Raw genomic sequence first — 20108 nt, forward strand, 5'->3', positions numbered from 1 at the left:
TATTTCTTCTGAAACTGGATCATTAAGGTTATTTGGTGTTAAATCATAGACTTCTTGAGTAGAAGTAACAACCCTACAACATGACAGAAGGTTTTACATTTGCTTACATTTATGATATCAGTGGCAGCCACCGAGTCAATCTGCTGAAGGACTGTGGTTGGTGGTACATATGAACCAGCAACTAGAGCCTGGGACCCGACTTCATCCAGGAAACCTTCAGAAGACTCTACCGACATTAGATATCCAGCTTTCAGCTTGTTCCTGTCCAATAAAGGGTGTTTTACAGAGAAAGGCAATTTTAAAGTATGTTTCCAAACTCTTAAACATGTTTTGGTAACTATGCAAAGTAGCAGCTTTGAAATCTTACAGTGCCAAAGGCCTCCATTCTGTTTCTTCAGTTTACCAAATATTTTATTATTTACATTATCATTTAGGAAAGCTGTCATTAAAAATATACTGAAAACCAAAAAGACTGCTCTTTGATTTCTGACTGGAACTTAGATCTAGTTAAGAGTATTTTAATGTGAGGTTTTGATTAGTGTAATAAACTTCTTCCTCCTTAAACTTTGGTAATAATTTCAATCATTTATATTAAATAAAACACCTATGTGGGTTCTTAAGTCCACTTAGCTGAAATGTTGTATGTTAATTCTATATCTATTTTTCTCCCCCAAACCTTATTTCTATGCTGGGATTTGTCTCGAGAGTGAGGCATGATAGAGAAGGCAGGTGGGGAGGAGAGATGAGACAGTATGGGTCTTATGAACCCCAGCAGACAGTTTAAAAATGGGCACAAAAACATCCATTCTAGCAGATGCCACCACCTTGAAGCCCTTATTATTCTCAATTTCAAATAAAACGAGTGAAAACTCATCTCTCAATTCTCCCAGAAAGAAACTGTTATTCCTCATAAACATGGTTTTTATAAGGCACTTGAGTTATTTAACCTCCAAACTACCATCCTTTGACATTCTATACCAAGACTTCCATCTAAACGTAATTAAAATTTAATATAGCAATTTTACCCACACTGTCAGTTAATTAAAAAAGAATTTTACCTGCAATAAACTTTACCAAGAGTTTATTAGTTTGCCCCTTCAGCAATGACACCTCATTTTCCCTCTTTCACTATAGGAAGACTAAGAACCTTACAAAATGAAGTATCAACTCCATCGAAGTGGCAGAAAATGAACATATCTTGACATCAATAACTGAACTTTCATTTTCTTTATGTTGCCATTCCCTATAAAACCGTGCTAGATTAGCTAAGAAATTTTCTTAAATAAATTAGATTTGAAAGTTAGATTTTTCTTAAGTAAATCCAGTGTTTCTCATATTTTGTTTCTGGTGCAGTTATAGAACTGCATCCTATCAATCATTGGTTCCATGTGTACAATATTAATAAAACGCGTTGTACCTATTCAAGAGATGCAATTCTGTAGTGTGTTTAGTATGACAAAGGTAACAATACTAACTAGAACAGAAATGACTAGAAGGTTGTTCCATCCTTGGTTGTAATTTACCCTGTTATGCTTCCCTTGTTATTTAGTAGATACCATACACATTTACATAAATAGGGTACTAAGTAAATTGTTTACAAAGTATTACAATGTGCTTCTGAATTAACCAAGGGCATTAGTAAATGATTATGAAGACCATTTAAGTTTCATTTTGAATTACCCTAGATGGATGGAGTCAATTTTAAATGTCTTACACTGCTGTTATGAAAATGCAGGCTGATTTCCAACTCTGTCAAAAGGACTAGTAATATCAGATTGTAGTTACAGAAACTAATTGATTAGGTGTTGTTCACACTTTCAATCTGTCGGAGGAAATTTAAAAATCACAAAATTGGAGGCAAGTATTTGAATAAAATTAGATTTTTTTTTTGTCCAAATTGGTAGAACTTGCCAAAAGTTATGGAATAGGCATTCTCATATGCTAGTTGTGTGACTAAAAACTAGTACATCCTTTTTAGCATGTGAATTACAAATATAAAAATAAACAAACACATATACACACATTTTAACACAGAGCAGCCTTTCTTCGTAATGTTAGTAACTCTTGACCCAGTTGGGGATCTCTACTAAAAAGTAACTAGAAATACAAAAATGTTTTAAGCCCAAAGATACTCTTTATACTTTAATTTTCAACTGCAGAGAATGTCCATGTGTATGTGATACACTCACTAATTTCGTTTATGACAAATTTCTAGTAATCTGTATAAATGGATACATCATTATGTTTAAGAAAAGAATCACTGGGAGTCAATATCATTTTTGTGTTTTTCCCCCAACTTTCTACAATAAATGCACTATTAAATAGGAGTATTTTAGTGATATACAATATTAACAATGATTATTTAATGTGTAAAAAAGGTCAAGAAAATAAGCAAATGTAAACAGTTATATATTTAGGTGGTAGAATTATGGGTGTATGTTTCCCTTTTCTTTTTAATACTTTTCTATACTTTTCAATCTGTATATATTGCAGTATTGTTTTAACTAGAAAATAACTTTCAAATATGTGAAACAGTTAATAATGAATCTTACTTGGCAACCTGGACATCTGTACTGGAAAGGTTTCCCTGCGCAACTGATTTTACTTGGTTATAGGCGGCCTTGATAACCTAGGATAGACAAGTAAAGGTTGGTCATCTCTGATCAGTGCCAGGGTCCCCATCAGCAACCAAACCCTCCTCTAACTGGGGCAAAAACACAAGATGGAAGGTCAATTCCAAAGAAACTGCACAAGGTCCATTTGGAATTCTTAGTCTCCATGGGTTCCAAATTCTTCCTATATTCCATAAAGCAGCTATTTGTACAACTTTGCTTCCCTTCAAAGTTAAGGAGCAGAGGGCAAAGGTTGGCAGTAGGGTTTAGGAAGAACAAACACAGATTTATAATCACCCAAAAAGAATAATGACCTCTAAATTTTCCCCAGAACGCTCACAAGATCAAGCAATTAATACTGCTTTCTCTTACTTAGTCACTAAGAAGAAAGTAGTAATCTATACACAGCCAGTTTATAAGACTTGTCCACATTCAAGATGCTGAAGTCAGGAAGGAATCAAGTTTCAGGGATGTGGGTGCATCCCATCCCAACCCTGGGCACCATTCTGGGTCTACGACTTACTGCATTCCATAATTACCTGATTTCCCCCCATTACCCACCCATTTACACAGCCTCATCCAGATTTGACATAACCTAGATATGCCCTACCTCTAAAATCCCGAATTCCAACAGCTCCAGCCTTGGCCTTTAATCTCTCTATCCTTAATTTTTTACTTTATCAAGATCTGTCACTTGATTTTTCACTTTCTCTCAAACCCTCAGGCACCTCTGCCTTCACTTCTGTATCCAGCCTAGACTCATGGATCATTCTTTCAATCACTCTTGCCAAGGCTCCCCAAAACCTTGTCATTATCTCATACTTCTGACCTGCCCTCCTTGCAAGATTCCAACTTGGGATTAACCTCATTTCCTGCCTCCTTCATTTCTCCAGTAGGCTAGTGAATGCTACTGAATGCTACTGAAGAAAATTTACAAAACAGACCTGACAGCACTATAAATTCATGTTCACTCATCTCATGGAGGCATCAAACTTCTGCTGACGCCCATTCAGCATCTAGCCATTAATTTTGTCCTAAAACACCATTATTCTCTTCAAACTTGCCTCTCCTCTTTAACTTTCAAAACATGACCCAAACTCTGTTTCACCAGGGAGGTACTTCCCCATCTTCCCAACATCCTTTTCTCCCAACATCAGCTTTTGTGTCCAAGGCTAACATATACTCTGGATCCCCCTTGCTCTGGCTTTTTCAGACTTGACATATTTGTAATTTTCTACCTTCTATATCTGCTCCAATGTTTTTTTCTTTTACAGTATTCATGCCACTTCCAACTTAATCTCTCAATGTAAACTCTTCTAAAACTACCCCCTCCTCCCAGCAAGTCTAAGCTCCATGAAAATACAGCCTACACCACCTGTGCATTCCTTAAGTCCCATTTATTCCTTAACTACTATAAATTTTAGCTCATTTCCACCATTCTGGTGAGAATTGCTAAGATTGCTAATGATGCCCTACTTTACCAACTCTACTAGACTTCTCTGTGGTAACTAAAGGGATAATAATTCCCAGTGGATCAAAATGGATATAATAATTTTTTCTTTCTTTGCCTCCAAAGATACCAACGTGTCTTCCTTTCCTTCCCTTTTTACCTGGCATCTTTTTACCTGGCATCTTTCCCTAGTCACTTAGTCAGAGAACTTTAGCTTCTGTGTTTTCCTCCTACAATCTTTCAACCATAACCCTGATTCTAACATAATCTCTGTACTAAGGATTCCCAAATAGATATATCTTGGCCCTGACCTCTCCTGAGTTCTCAATTTGGATGTCTCAGAGCCAAGTCAATGGTACTTGTCCAAAAAGAACCAAAACACCAAGGAGGCATTTGTATATGCCTGGAAGCATTAGTATACATTTTTAAGTTACCCCACAGCGGGTACACCTTGATGCTATTATACTACACAAAGCTCTGATAAATCATGGCATCCAAACATTCCATATTTTAACTAAAAAATATGTTAATAGGAAAAAAACAAAACAAACAAAAAAAAAAAACACAAAAAAATACTTGTTAGTGAGAGTAGGTTGGCAACTTACATCTCCAGCAGCTGCAGCCTGCGAGATAGTATAAATCCCAAACAGTCCGGAATCCGAATAACTGGCATTAAAAGCAGAAACCTAAAACATAATGAAACTTTAAGTTATTCTACCAGGTAAAACCAAGTACAATTTCCCTACAGTTACCTAGACAAAAACTTGTACCTTCACAGTAAAAGCAAAAGAAATTAATATTTCACTTGTCCAGTTCTACTGTCAAGGACTGAAGTGTTCTGTACACAGGTTACCTCATTCCGAAGTATAATTGTTTTAACTGCCTTTTTCATTTAAATCTTTTCAAAACAGACTGTTCACTTTCCTTTTTGCTGGGTATTTTCAAACCTACTTTTCATGATTAAAGATCACTGCAGACATTACTATAACACAGACACAGTATGGCCGAGTGGTACAGATCATGGGCTGACATTAGACAGACCTGGTTTCTTTGCTCTGTGGTTGGTGTGACTTTTTTACCAGTTCTTATTCACTTTTCCCACAGACCAAAATCAAAGGGTTAGGGAAACATTTCTGCTCAGTGACTATTAGCCTCTGGATAACATGGGTATTGCTCGCTGTCTGTAGTCTGAGCAGGTTCGTAAGCTTCTGAAGATGAACCTGATTGCCCAGACCAGTGTTTTGTGGTGTTTTTGTGGACCATTTGAATGGGTCACTAAAAATACAGACTTTCAGGTTCCTGCCCCATATTTACAGATTCCTATTGCTGTGGATGGCTCACATTTTAAACTAGTGTTCCAGGTGATTATTCTGCATCTTAAAGTTTGAGAATCGCTGCTTCAACCCATGTAAAGCATAAGAAGATATACGCTTCAATTATTTAAAGTTTAATAACTCTGAGATTATCCTAGACACACTCCAAATTCTGGCCACATTTCTGAAATAGGAAAATGAAAAAGCAGAAGCTAAATATAACTTGGAACTAATTTAAGATAACAGTTTTCAAATTGTACTCCAGGAAATCCTAAGGCTCTGTGTAGAAGATTCTAAGGGTTCCACAGTCAAGTAAGCCTTCAAAAGTTCTTTAAAAGCTAACTTTGGTGTTGTGTAGGGCAGGGGAAAAATCGTATGAAAAAAGGCTCCTGTTATAAAAGTGGGGTTTGAGACTACCATTTGAGTATTAAACCAGAATAAAAACAGAAGGTTGATTTTAATCCCCACTGTTAAAAGTATCAAATGGCCAAAGACTTACTGAAGCATAAACCAACATGTCCCATGTACTGCTGTTTAAATTATGAACAATGCTTAATCCTTCTGCTTAGTACAGTTACCTTTTTTCCTACTTTTTTTTCAAAAAACAGTAGTTGTGGTTTTATAGAACCACCAAGCATAAAATACAGGATTCCCATATACCACCCTATTATTAAGACCTTGCACTGGTGTGGTGAAAAAGAGCACATTTTTAAAATTGTATTACTAACTATAGTCATGGTTTAACTCAGGGTTCACTGTTTGTGTTCTCTATTTCCATGGATATTTTTTAAAAATTGTAATTATAGTAACATATACACAACCTAAAATTTCTCTTTTTGGCCACATTCAAATATACAATCCCGTGCTATTAATTAGGTCCACAATGTTGTGTTACTTCAACACAATCCATTACCAAACTGTTCCATCATCCCAAGTAGAAACTCTCTATAGTTTAAGCCTTAACTTCCTATTCTCCAATCCTTGGTAACCTGTGTTCTCGTTTTGACTCTATGAGTTTGCTTATTCTAATTATTTCATATCAGTGACATCTTATAATATTTGTCCTTTTGTGTCTGGCTTATTTCATTCAATATGATGTCTTCAAGGTTCATACATGTTGTCACATTCATTCCTTTTTACAGCTGAATAATATTCCATTGTGTGTATATACATTTTGTTTATCCAGTCATTAGCTGATGGACACTTGGGTTGCTTCCATCTTTTGGCAATTATGAATAATGCTGCTACGAACATCAGTGTGAAAATATCTGTTCAGGCCTCTGCTTTCAACCCTTTTGGGTAAATATCTAGAAGTGGGATTGCCAGGTCATATGGTAATTCTGTGCTTAATTTTCTGAGGAACTACCAAATTGTCTTCCACAGTGGCTGCACCATTTTATATTTCCACCAGAAATGAATGAATGTTTCCATTTTTCCACATTGTCTCCAACACTTCCAATTTTTTTTAATAGTAGCCATTTATGCTGGTTTGAATCTATTATGTATCCCAGAAAAGACTATGTTCTTTTATTTAAAATTCAGTTTTATTGAGATATATTCATATACCATACAACCATCCACAGTGTACAATCAATTGTTCACAATAACATCATATAGTTGTGTAGTCATCACCACAATCATCTGAACATTTTCCTTACTCAAATAAAATAAAAGCAAGAATAAAAATAAAAGTAAAAAAGAACAAATAAAACATTCCATCTCTCCCTTCCCACACTATTTTTCACTTAATTTTTGTCCTCATTTTTCTACTCATCTGTCCATACACTGGAAAAAGGGAGTGTGAGACACAAGGTTTTCATAATTACACAGTCACAACATATAAGCTACATAGTTATACAATCTTTTTTTTTTTTAATTTTTTTATCTTCATTTTATTGTGATATATTCACATACCACGCAGTCATACAAAACAAATCGTACATTCAATTGTTCACAATACCATTACATAGTTGTACATTCATCACCTAAATCAATCCCTGACATCTTCATTAGCACACACCCAAAAATAACAAGAATAATAATTAAAGTGAAAAAGAGCAATTGAAGTAAAAAAGAACACTGGGTACCATTGTCTGTTTGTTTGTTTCCTTCCCCTATTTTTCTACTCATCCATCCATAAACTAGACAAAGTAGAGTGTGGTCCTTATGGCTTTCCCAATCCCATTGTCACCCCTCATAAGCTACATTTTTATACAATTGTCTTCGAGATTCATGGGTTCTGGGTTGTAGTTTGATAGTTTCAGGTATCCACCACCAGCTACCCCAATTCTTTAGAACCTAAAAAGGGTTGTCTACAGTGTGCGTAAGAGTGCCCACCAGAGTGACCTCTCGGCTCCTTTTGGAATCTCTCTGCCACTGAAGCTTATTTCATTTCCTTTCACATCCCCCTTTTGGTCAAGGAGATGTTCTCCGTCCCACGATGCCAGGTCTACATTCCTCCCCGGGAGTCATATTCCACATTGCCAGGGAGATTCACTCCCCTGGGTGTCTGATCCCACGTTGGGGGGAGGGCAGTGATTTCACCTTTCAAGTTGGCTTAGCTAGAGAGAGAGGGCCACATCTGAACAACAAAAAGGCATACGGGAGGAGGCTCTTAGGCACAATTATAGGGAGGCCTAGCCTCTCCTTTGCAGCAACCGTCTTCCCAAGGGTAAATCCTATGGTAGAGGGCTCAACCCATCAAACCACCAGTCCCCTATGTCTGTGGTCATGTTAGCAACCACCGAGGTGGGGTAGGCCAATACCCCTGCATTCTCCACAGGCTCCTCAAGGGGGCTCTACATATTTTTTTCCTTGTTTTTTTTTTTACTTTTTTCCCTTTTAAAATCAACTGTATAAAAAAAAAAAACAAAAAAAAAAACATACAATAAAAGAACATTTCAAAGAGACCATAACAAGGGAGTAAGAAAAAGACAACTAACCTAAGATAACCGCTTTACTTCCAACCTGTTCCTACTTTACCCCAAGAAAGTTACCTAATATAGCAACATTTCTGTGAACTTGTTCCTAATATATCCACCAGAAATTAACAGACCATAGTCATTTCTGGGCATCCCCAGAACGTTAAATAGCTTATCTGTTCTTGGATTCTTGTTCCCCCTTCCTTAATTGCTCTCTATTGCTAGTTCCCCTACATTCTACATTATAAACCATTTGTTTTACATTTTTCAAAGTTCACATTAGTGGTAGCATATAATATTTGTCTTTTTGTGCCTGGCTTATTTTGCTCAGCATTATGTCTTCAAGGTTCATCCATGTTGTCATATGTTTCACCAGATTGTTCCTTCTTACTGCCATGTAGTATTCCATCGTGTGTATATACCACATTTTATTTATCCACTCATCTGTTGAAGGACATTTGGGTTGTTTCCATCTCTTGGCAATTGTGAATAATGCTGCTATGAACACTGGTGTGCAGATAACTGTTCGTGTCACTGCTTTCCGATCTTCCGGGTATATACTGAGAAGTGCAATCGCTGGATCGAATGGTAACTCTATATCTAGTTTTCTAAGGAACTGCCAGACTGACTTCCAGAGTGGCTGAACCATTATACAGTCCCACCAACAATGAATAAGAGTTCCAATTTCTCCACATCCCCTCCAGCATTTGTAGTTTCCTGTTTGTTTAATGGCAGCCATTCTAATCGGTGTGAGATGGTATCTCATTGTGGTCTTAATTTGCATCTCTCTAATAGCTAGTGAAGCTGAACATTTTTTCATGTGTTTCTTGGCCATTTGTATTTCCTCTTCAGAGAACTGTCTTTTCATATCTTTTGCCCATTTTATAATTGGGCTGTCTGTACTATTGTCATTGAGTTGTAGGATTTCTTTATATATGCAAGATATCAGTCTTTTGTCAGATACATGGTTTCCAAAAATTTTTTCCCATTGAGTTGGCTGCCTCTTTACCTTTTTGAGAAATTCCTTTGAGGTGCAGAAACTTCTAAGCTTGAGGAGTTCCCATTTATCTATTCTTTCTTTTGTTGCTTGTGCTTTGGGTGTAAAGTCTAGGAAGTGTCCACCTAATACAAGGTCTTAAAGATGTTTTCCTACACTATCTTCCAGTAGTTTTATGGTACTTTCTTTTATATTGAGATCTTTCGTCCATTTTGAGTTAATTTTTGTGTAGGGTGTGAGGTAGGGGCCCATTTTCATTCTTTTGGATATGGATATCCAACTCTCCCAGCCCCATTTGTTGAAAAGACCATTATGACTCAGTTCAGTGACTTTGGGGGCCTTATCAAAGATCAGTCGGCCATAGATCTGGGGGTCTATCTCCGAATTCTCAATTCGATTCCATTGATCTATATGTCTATCTTTGTGCCAGTACCATGCTGTTTTCACTACTGTGGCTTTATAATAAGCTTCAAAGTCAGGGAGTGTAAGTCCTCCCACTTTGTTTTTCTTTTTTAGAGTGTCTTTAGCAATTCGAGGCATCTTCCCTTTCCAAATAAATTTGATAACTAGCTTTTCCAAGTCTGCAAAGTAGGTTGTTGGAATTTTGATTGGGATTGCATTGAATCTGTAGATGCGTTTGGGTAGAATTGACATCTTAATGACATTTAGCCTTCCTATTCATGAACACAGAATATTTTTCCATCTTCTAAGGTCCCCTTCTATTTCTTTTAGTAGAGTTATGTAGTTTTCTTTGTATAGGTCTTTTACATCTTTGGTTAAGTTTATTCCTAGGTACTTGATTTATTCAGTTGCTATTGAAAATGGTATCTTTTTCTTGAGTGTCTCTTCAGTTTGTTCATTTCTAGCATATACAAACATTACTGACTTATGTGCATTAATCTTGTATCCCGCTACTTTGCTAAATTTGCTTATTAGCTCTAGTAGCTGTATCATCGATTTCTCAGGGTTTTCCAGGTATAAGATCATATCATCTGCAAACAATGACAGTTTTACTTCTTCTTTTCCAATGTGGATGCCTTTTATTTCTTTGTCTTGCTGGATTGCCCTGGCTAGCACTTCCAGCACAATGTTGAATAACAGTGGTGACAGTGGGCATCTTTGTCTTGTTCCTGATATTAGAGGGAAGGCTTTCAGTCTCTCACCATTGAGTACTATGCTGGCTGTGGGTTTTTCATATATGCTGTTTATCATATTGAGGAAGTTTCCTTCAATTCCTACCTTTTGAAGTGTTTTTATCAAAAACGGATGTTGGATTTTGTCAAATGCTTTTTCAGCATCTATTGAGATGATCACTTGATTTTTCCCTTTTGACTTGTTAATGTGTTGTAATACATTGATTGATTTTCTTATGTTGAACCATCCTTGCATGCCTGGAATGAACCCCACTTGGTCATGGTGTATGATTTTTTTAATGTGTCTTTGGATTCGATTTGCAAGTATTTGGTTGAGGATTTTTGCATCTATATTCATTAGGAAGATTGGCTGGTAGTTTTCCTTTTTTGTAGCATCTTTGCCTGGTTTTGTTATTAGATTGATGTTAGCTTCATAAAATGAGTTAGGTAGAGTTCCATTTTCTTCAATGTTTTGAAAGAGTTTGAGTAACATTGGTGTCAGTTCTTTCTGGAAAGTTTGGTAGAATTCCCCTGTGAAGCCATCTGGCCCTGGGCTTTTATTTGTGGGAAGATTTTTGATGACTGATTGGATCTCTTTGCTTGTGATGGGTTGATTGAGGTCTTCTATTTCTTCTCTGGTCAGTCTAGGTTGTTCATATGTTTCCAGGAAATTGTCCATTTCCTCTACATTATCCAGTTTGTTGCCATACAGTTGTTCATAGTATCCTCTTATAATTTTTTTAATTTCTTCAGGATATGCAGTTATGTCACCGTTTTCATTTACTATTTTGTTTATATGGGTCTTCTCTCTTTTTGATTTTGTCAGTCTAGCTAGGGGCTTGTGAATCTTGTTGATCTTCTCAAAGAACCAACTTTTGGTGATATTTATCCCCTCTATTGTTTTTTTGTTCTCTATGTCATTTATTTCTGCTTTAATCCTTGTTATTTCTTTTCTTCTACTTGGTTGAGGATTGGTTTGCTGTTCAGTTTCTAGCTTCTTCAGTTGATCCATTAGTTCTTTGATTTTGGCTCTTTCTTCCTTTTTAATATATGCGTTTAGTGCTATAAATTTCCCCCTCAGTACTGCTTTTGCTGCATCCCATAGGTTTTGGTATGTTGTGTTCTCATTTTCATTCATCTCTATATATTTAGCAATTTCTCTTGCTATTTCTTCTTTAACCCAGTGATTGTTTAGGAGTGTGTTGTGTAACCTCCAGGTATTTGTGAATTTTCTAAGTCTCTGATGGTTATTGACTTCTAATTGCATTCCATTGTGGTCAGAGAATGTGCTTTGAATAATTTCAATCTTTTTTAATTTATTGAGGCTTGTTTTATGTCCCAGCATATGATCTATTCTGGAGAAAGTTCCGTGAGCACTAGAAAAGTATGTGTATCCCGGTGATTTGGGATGTAAAGTTCTGTATATGTCTGTTAACTCTAATTGATTTATCAGATTGTTTAGATTTTCAATTTCCTTATTGGTCTTCTGTCTGGTTGATCTATCTATAGGAGAGAGTGATGTGTTGAAGTCTCCCACAATTATTGTGGAAACATCAATTGCTTCCTTAGTTTTACCAGTGCTTGTCTCATGTATTTTGGGGCACCTTGATTGGGTGCATAAACATTTATGATTGTTATTTCTTCTTGTTGAATTGCCCCTTTTATTAGTATGTAGTAGCCTTCTTTGTCTCTCAAAACATCCCTGAATTTAAAGTCTATTTTATCTGAGATTACTATTGCTACACCTGCTTTCTTTTGGCTGTAGCTTGCATGAAATATTTTTTTCCATCCTTTCACTTTCAATTTCTTTGTGTCCCTGTGTCTAAGATGAGTCTCTTGTATGCAACATATTGATGGTTCATTTGTTTTGATCCATTCTGCGAATCTATATCTTTTAATTTGGGAGTTTAATCCATTTACGTTCAATGTTATAAAAGTGAAGGCATTTCTTGAATCAGCCATCGTATCCTTTGGTTTATGTTTGTCATATATATTTTTCCCCTCTCTCTATTAATATCCTTTATTGTACCCATACCGAATCTCTTTAGTACTGAACCTTTCTCCAAGTCTCTCTCCTGTCTTTGTTTCTCTGTCTGTAGGGCTCCCTTTAGTATCTCCAGTAAGGCAGGTCTCTTGTTAGCAAATTCTCTCAGCATTTGTTTGTCTGTGAAAAATTTAAGCTCTCCCTCAAATTTGAAGGAGAGCTTTGCTGGATAAAGTATTCTTGGCTGGAAATTTTTCTCTCAGAATTTTAAATATATCGTGCCACTGCCTTCTCGCCTCCATGGTGGCTGCTGAGTAGTCACTACTTAGTCTTATGCTGTTTCCTTTGTATGTGGTGAACTGCTTTTCTCTTGCTGCTTTCAGAACTTGCTCCTTCTCTTCCGTGTTTGACAGTGTGATCAGAATATGTCTCGGAGTGGGTTTATTTGGATTTATTCTATTTGGAGTTCACTGGGCATTTATGATTTGGTATTTATGTTGTTTAGAAGATTTGGGAAGTTTTCCCCAACAATTTCTTTGAATACTCTTCCTAGACCTTTACCCTTTTCTTCCCCTTCTGGGACACCAATGAGTCTTATATTCAGACGTTTTATATTACCTATCATATCCCTGAGGTCTGTTTCGATTTTTTCAATTTTTTTCCCCATTCTTTCTTTTATGCTTTCATTTTCCATTCTGTCATCTTCGAGGTCACTGATTCGTTGTTCAGCTTCCTCTAGTCTTGTAGTATGAGTGTCCAGAATCTTTTTAATTTGGTCAACAGTTTCTTTAATTTCCATAAGATTATCTATTTTTTTATTTAGTCTTGCAATGTCTTCTTTATGCTCTTCTAGGGTCTTCTTGATATCCTTTGTATCTTGTACTATGGTCTCATTGTTCATCTTTAGTTCTTTGAGTAGCTGCTCTAGGTGCTGTGTCTCTTCTGGTCTTTTGATTTGGGTGCTTGGGCTTGGGTTATCCATATCGTCTGGTTTTTTCATATGCTTTATAATTTTCTGTTGTTTTTGGCCTCTTGGCATTTGCTGAACTTGATAGGGTTCTTTTAGGATTTGTAGACCAATTGAAGTCCTTATCTCTAATTTATCAGATCTACAGCTTCGTGGAGTACACTTTCTCTAACTAACCAGCAGGTGGCGTCCACGAGCCACCTGTTCTCCACAAGCCAGTTCTCCCCTGCTTTGCCTTTGTGGTGAGTGGGGGAGTGAGTCTTGTGGGGTCCAATTGCTGTACCAAGCTTGCATGTGTAGTTGGTGTTGCCCGCCCTGTATGTGGGGTGTTTCTGGGTGGTCAGGGAGGGGGTGTGGCTCTAACAAATCTCCCTGTTGATCCTGGAGTTTTAAAGCTGCTGCAATAGTCTAATCCTTCAGTTCAGTCCTGCCACAGTTTGTCTCTGCCACTGACCCACAAGTCCTTGGTAGTGGTGTATGGGTCCTGAGAGTTGCGAGTGAGTCCCTCTTCCAGGCTGTGCACCCCCTGGTCCTCTGTTGAGGGATGACTGTGCTATGTCACAGGTGAGTGCCGTCCCCCCAGGGCAGTTCTGGGCTGCTGGGCTGTGTAGGGAGGCTCCTAGTCTGCTGAAATGATGGCTGAATGGGGCTTTGTTAATTCACACTGCTCCACCTTCCCAACTCCGGGACAATCAGCTGAGGGTGCAGGGAAGGCTAATGTCCACGCCCAGTTTTGTGGTGTGTGCCTGTTATTTGAAGCACTTCCGTCACACTGCGTTGTCTGGGGCAGCTCTGGGCTATGGGGCTGGCGATGGGCAGGAGTGTTTCCTGTCCACCAGGATGATGGCTGTGAGTGGACACCCCCCTTTTCCTGGGAAGTTGTGGTGTTTAGTGAATTTTCTCAGCCACTGGATTATTGCCTTTTGTCTCAGAGCTCTCTTAGTTCTGCTCTTGTCTCGACCTGCCGAAATTGCAAGTCTTTGAGGCTTTCTGTATTGGGCTTCTTAGAGTAATTGTTTTAGAAAAAGAAAAAAGGATTAAAAAAAAAAAAAGGGCCCTCCTCACAGATCTAACGTGTTATTGAAATGCAAAGAGAGAAAGCAATTAGGGCCATTAAGGAAAGGTTCACAGGGCAGAGAGATCAGCTTTTAGTCGGGATTTGCATATGAGCCTCAGGGCCTGAGCTCTGCCCTTCCCCTTTCTGTGTTCACCAGAACTCCAAAAATCCTCCACTTTTATTTTGGAGTTTTTCGTGCTGTTATTTTCTATGCCTGTCTCCTCTCTGCTGGGCTGGCTGCTCTCAGATTCTGTGGTGTCTGGTCTCAGTCTATCTATGGTTGGAGTTTGGATCAGTAGAATGAGTTTCCGATAAGGGCTGCCACTGCAGTTCTCCCTTCTCCTTCCCGGAGCTGACAGCCCCTCCTCCCACGGGACTGAGCCTGGCAGGGAGGGGTTTGGGTCCCCTGGCCACAAAAACTTACAGGTTTCGCTGATCTCAGCAGTTCCACGTTTTCATGAGTGTTGTATGAAGTATGCCCAAAGTCAGATTGCTCTGTGGAGCCCAGTCCACGCAGTTCCTGGCTTTCTACCTACTTTCCTGGAGGAGTAACTAAAACATACAGCTCACCAGTCCGCCATCTTGCCCCGCCTCGGTCCAATCATCTTAAAGAATCAAGGCTACTGGGTTGTAGTTCAACAGTTTCAGGTATTTCCTTCTAGCTATTCCAATATACTAAAAACTGAAAAGGGATATCTATATAGCATGTAAGAATACCCTCCAGAGTGACCTCTCGACTCCATTTGAAATCTCTCAGCCACTGCAATTTTATTTTGTTTCATTTGTTTCATTTCTCTTCCCCCTTTTGGTCAAGACGATTTTCTCAATCCTATGATGCTAGGTCCAGGCTCATCCCAGGAAGAGTATGTTTTTTTTAAATCTAATTTGTAGGGGCAGACCTACTGATTAGATTGTTTCCATGGACATGTGACCCTGTCCAATCAAATGGGTCTTAACTGTCCTTACTGTAGTCCTCTATGAGAGACATTCTGAAGAAAACTCAGAGAAGCTAAGATATGTAATCCAGAGTTTGCCCCCGGGGAGAAGCTAAGACAGAAGCCCAGAGACGTTTTAGAGAAAGCCATGGAAACCAGAAGCTAAACCCGGGAGAGGACCAGCAGACTCCGGCCATGTGCCTTCCCATGTGACAGAGGAACCCCAGATGCCATCAGCCTTCCTTCAGAGAAGGTATTGTACTGTTGATGCCTTAATTGGGACATGTTCATGGCCTTAGAACTGTAAATTTGTGAACTAATAACCTCCCATCGTAAAAGCCAATCAATGTCTGGTATTTTGCATTTAGGCAGCTTTAGCAAACCAGAACACCATTCCACTAGGTGTAAAATGTTATCTCACTGTGGTTTTGATTTGCATTTTCCTAATGGCTAATGATGACAAGCATCTATTCATGTGCTTTTTATGTGCTTTTTGGCCATTTATGTCTTCTTTGGAGAAATGTCTATTCAAATCTTTTGCCCATTTTTAAATTGGGTTATTTATCTTTTTATTGTTGAGTTGAAGGATTTCATTATATTCTGGATATTAATCCCTTATTGGAGATGTAGTTTCCAAATATTTTTTCCCACTGTGGAGGTCGTCATTTTACCTTCTTGATAAAATCCTTTGAGGCAGAAAAGTTTATAATTTTAATGAGATCCCATTTATCTACTTTTCCTTTTGCTGCTTGTGCTTCTGGTGTAAAGGCTGAGAAACCACTGCCTAACACATGGTCCTGAAGATGCTTCCCTACATTTTCTTCTAGGAATTTGATAGTTCTGGCTCATCTATTTAGGTCTTTGATCCATTTTGAGTTAGTTTTTATATATGGTGTGAGGTAAGGGTCCTCCTTCATTCTTTTGCAAATGGAGACCGTTTTCCCAGCACCACTTGTTGAAGAGAATATTCTTTCTCAATCGAGTGGTCTTGTCAAAAATCAGTTGGCTACAAATGTGAGGACTGATTTCTGAGCACTCAATTTGATTCCATTTGTCTGTACTCTATTCTTGTGCCAGTACCATATTGTTTTCATTACTGTGGATATCTAGTAAGTTTTACAATCAGGGAGTGTGAACCTTCCAATTTTTTTTTTTCAAGATGCCTTTGGCTATTTGGGGCCCCTTACCCTTTGATATAAATTTGATGACTGGTTTTCCATTTCTGCAAAGATGGAATTTTGATTGGGAATAGGTTGAATCTGTAAATAGGTTTGGGTCAAATTGACATTACCAATATTTAGTCTTCTGGATCATGAACACAAAATGTCCTTCAACTGATATAGTTCTTTGATTTCTTTTAGCAATGTTTTGTGGTTTTCTGTGGACAAGTCTTTACATCTTTGGTTAGATTTATTCCTAGATATTTGATTCTTTTAGCTGCAATTGTAAATGGAGTTTTTTTCTTGATTTCTTCTTCTGATTGTTCAGTACTAGTGTACAGACACACCATTCTAGTTTGCTAATGCTGCCGGGATGCAAAACACCAGAAATGGATTGGCTTTTATAAAGGGGGTTTATCTGGCTACACAGTTATAGTCTTAAGGCCATAAAGTGTCCAAGGTATGGCATCAACAATTGGGTACCTTCAATGGAGGATGGCCAATGGTCGGAAAACCTCTGTTAGTTGGGAAGGCATGTCTGCTCTGGAGTTCTGGTTTCAAAGTATCTTTCTCCCAGGATGTTCTTCTCTAGGCTTCAGCTTCTTTCCAAAATGTCACTTCTTAGTTGCTTTTGGGACATTTGTCCTCTCTTAGCTTCTCCGTAGTAAAAATCTGCTTTCAATGGCCGTCTTCAAACGTCTCTCATCTGCAGCTCCTCTCTCAGCCCCTGTGCATTCCTCAAAGTGTCCCTCTTGGCTACAGCAAGCTCCCTCCTTCTGTCTGAGCTTATATAGTGCTCTAATAAACTAATCAAGGTCTATGCTCAATGTGTGGGGCCACACCTCCACAGAAACTATCCAATCACCCACAGTTGGGTGGGTCACATCTCCATGGAAACACTCAAAGAATTACAATTTAATCAACACTGATACATCTGTCTACAAAAAGTTACATCAGAGATGATGGCATTCTGGGAGACATAACACATTCAAACTTGCACACACACTAATGATTTTTGGGTGTTGATCTTATACCCTGTCACTTTGCTGAATTTGTTTATTAGTTCCAGAAGCTTTGCTGTGGATTTTTCAGGTTTGTTTGTTTGTTTTTCTTTTTTCAAATATAGGATCATGTCATCTGCAAATAGCAAACTTTTACTTCTTCCTTTTCAACTTATATGACTTTCATTTCTTTTTGTTTTTCTCTCCTAGTAGCTCTGGCAAGAACTCCAGTACGATGTTGAATAACAGTGGTGATAATGGGCATCTTGTATTGTTCTTGATCTTAGAGGGAAAGCTTTCAGTCTTTTGCCATTAAGTAGGATGCTAGCTGTGGGTTTTTATATATGCCCTTTATCATGTTGACGCAGTTTCCTTCTATTCTTTTCTAAGCTAATTTACCAAAAAGTGGTGCTGCATTTTGTCAAATACCTTTTCTGTGTCAACTGAGATGACCGTGTGGTTTTTTTCTTTTGTTCTGTTAATGTGATATATTACATTAACTGATTTTCTATATTACACTAATTGATTTTCTTAAGCTGAATCACCCTTGCATACCTGGGATAAATCCCAGTTGATCATAGTATGCTGTTGGACTCAGTTTTCTAGTATTGTATTGAGGATTTCTGCATCTATATTCATTCATAAGAAATATTGGTCTGTAATTTTCTTTTCTTTCGGTACCTTTATCTGGCCTTGGTATGAGGGTAGAATGATTTAGGGAGTGTTTTCTCCTCTTCAATTTTTTGGAAGAGTCTGAACAGGATTGGTGTTAATTCTTCTTGGAATGTTTGGTAAAATTCCCCTGTGAAGCCATCTGGTCCTTGGCTTTTCTTTGTTGGGAGATTTTTGATTACTGATTCAATCACTTTATTAGTTACTGGTTTGTCAAGATCTTCTATTTCTTCTTTAGTAGGTATATGTAATTTGTGTGTTTCTAGAAATCTGTCCATTTCATCTAGGTTATCGAATGTGTTGGTGTATAGTTGTTCTTTTTCATTTCACTGGGGGTAGGTGGTGATGTCCCACTGTTCATTTCTGATTTTAGTTATTTATGTTCTCTCTTTTTTTCTTCATCAATCTAGCTAAAAGTTTTTGAACAAACAACCACCTTTGGTTTTCTTGTTTCTATTATTAATTTTTTAATTCTCCCTTCATTTATTTGTGCTCTAATCTTTATTATTTCCTCCCTTCTGCTAGCTTTGTGTTTAGTCTGTTCTTTTTCTAGTTCTTTCAGTTTTGGGGTTAGGTCTTTGACTTGGATTTTTCTTCTTTTTTAATGTACATATTTAGAAGTATAAATTTCCCTCAGCAGTACCATTGCTGCATTCCAGAAGTTGAAGCGTGTTGTATTTTCATTTTCTTTTGCCTCAAGATATTTCCTAATTTCCCTGGTGATTTCCTCTTTAATTTGAGTTTTTAAGAATATGTTGTTTAATTTCCACATATTTGTGAATTTCCATTTCTCCCTCTGTCACTGATTTCTAGCTACATTCCATCATGGTCAGAGAGGAAACATTGTATGATTTCAATATTTTTTAATATACTGAGACTTGTTTGGTGACCTAAGAAATTGTCTATCCTGGCAAATGATCTTTGTATATTTGAAAGGAATGTGTATTCTGTTGTTGATGGATGAAGTGTTAAATATAGGTCTGTTAGGTCTAGTTGGTTTACAGTATTGTTCAAGTCTTGTATTTCCTTACTGATCTTCTGTCTAGATGTGATATCAATTATTAATAGTGATGTATTGAAGTTTCCTACTATTTAGGTAGAACCGTCAATTTCTCCCTCCAAATTTATAAGTATTTGCTACATAATTTTGGGGCTCTGCTGTTAGGTGCACATGTATTTGTAATTATTATGTAATTATTATGCAATTATTATGAACTGACCCCTTTATATATAATGATCAATATATAATGATCATTGCTGTCCCTTGTAACTGTTTTTGACTGAAGTCTATTTTATCTGATAGTACAGCAATTCCAGCTCTCTTTGGTTCCTACTTATACAGTATATTTTTTTCTATCCTTTCACTTTCAACCTACAAATGTCACTGAATTTAAGATGAGTCTCTTGTAGATATCATATGGTTGGGTTATTCTTTTTTTTTTAATCTCTGCCTTTTGACTGGAGAGGTTAATTCATTTAAAATTAAATTCACTACTGATAATGCAGGACTTTCTTCTGCCATTTTACTACTCAGTCTTTGTATGTCTTATATCTTTTTTGTCCCACAACTCTTTCATTAATGCCTTTATTCATATTTATTTTTCTGTACTGTACCATATTAAGTCCTTTCTCATTTATATCTGGAAATATTTTTCATACATTTTCCTTGTGATTATCATGGGGTTAAAATTTAACATTCTAAAGATTCAACAATCATATCTGATTTGACACCAACTTCACTTCAATAGCATACACATCCATTGTTCCTATATCGCTCCACACCCCAACCATCTCTGTACTTATTACAACTTATATTTTGTACACAGTATGTCCCAAACCATAAGCTTATCATTACTTTCCATGCATTTGCATTTTAGCACCTGTGGAGAGTAAAAAGTGGAATTAC

The 20108-nt window shown here is 37.4% G+C and overlaps 1 protein-coding gene across 1 annotated transcript in view; it reads right to left on the reverse strand.

Annotated features, from left to right (window-relative positions):
- The window catches only part of LOC119517065 (cytochrome b-c1 complex subunit 2, mitochondrial), a 72890-nt gene that overhangs the window by 1483 nt on the left and 51299 nt on the right, over positions 1–20108 (reverse strand). Inside the window, exons 11-13 of the mRNA XM_037813552.1 lie at positions 4668–4748; positions 2553–2629; positions 108–261 (exon numbers count right to left, since the gene is read on the reverse strand). Coding sequence (XP_037669480.1) covers positions 108–261; positions 2553–2629; positions 4668–4748 — 312 coding nt within the window. The remainder of the gene's footprint in view (positions 1–107; positions 262–2552; positions 2630–4667; positions 4749–20108) is intronic.

The sequence above is a fragment of the Choloepus didactylus genome, chromosome 21 (assembly GCF_015220235.1).
Source record: "Choloepus didactylus isolate mChoDid1 chromosome 21, mChoDid1.pri, whole genome shotgun sequence".
NCBI lineage: Eukaryota > Metazoa > Chordata > Mammalia > Pilosa > Megalonychidae > Choloepus > Choloepus didactylus.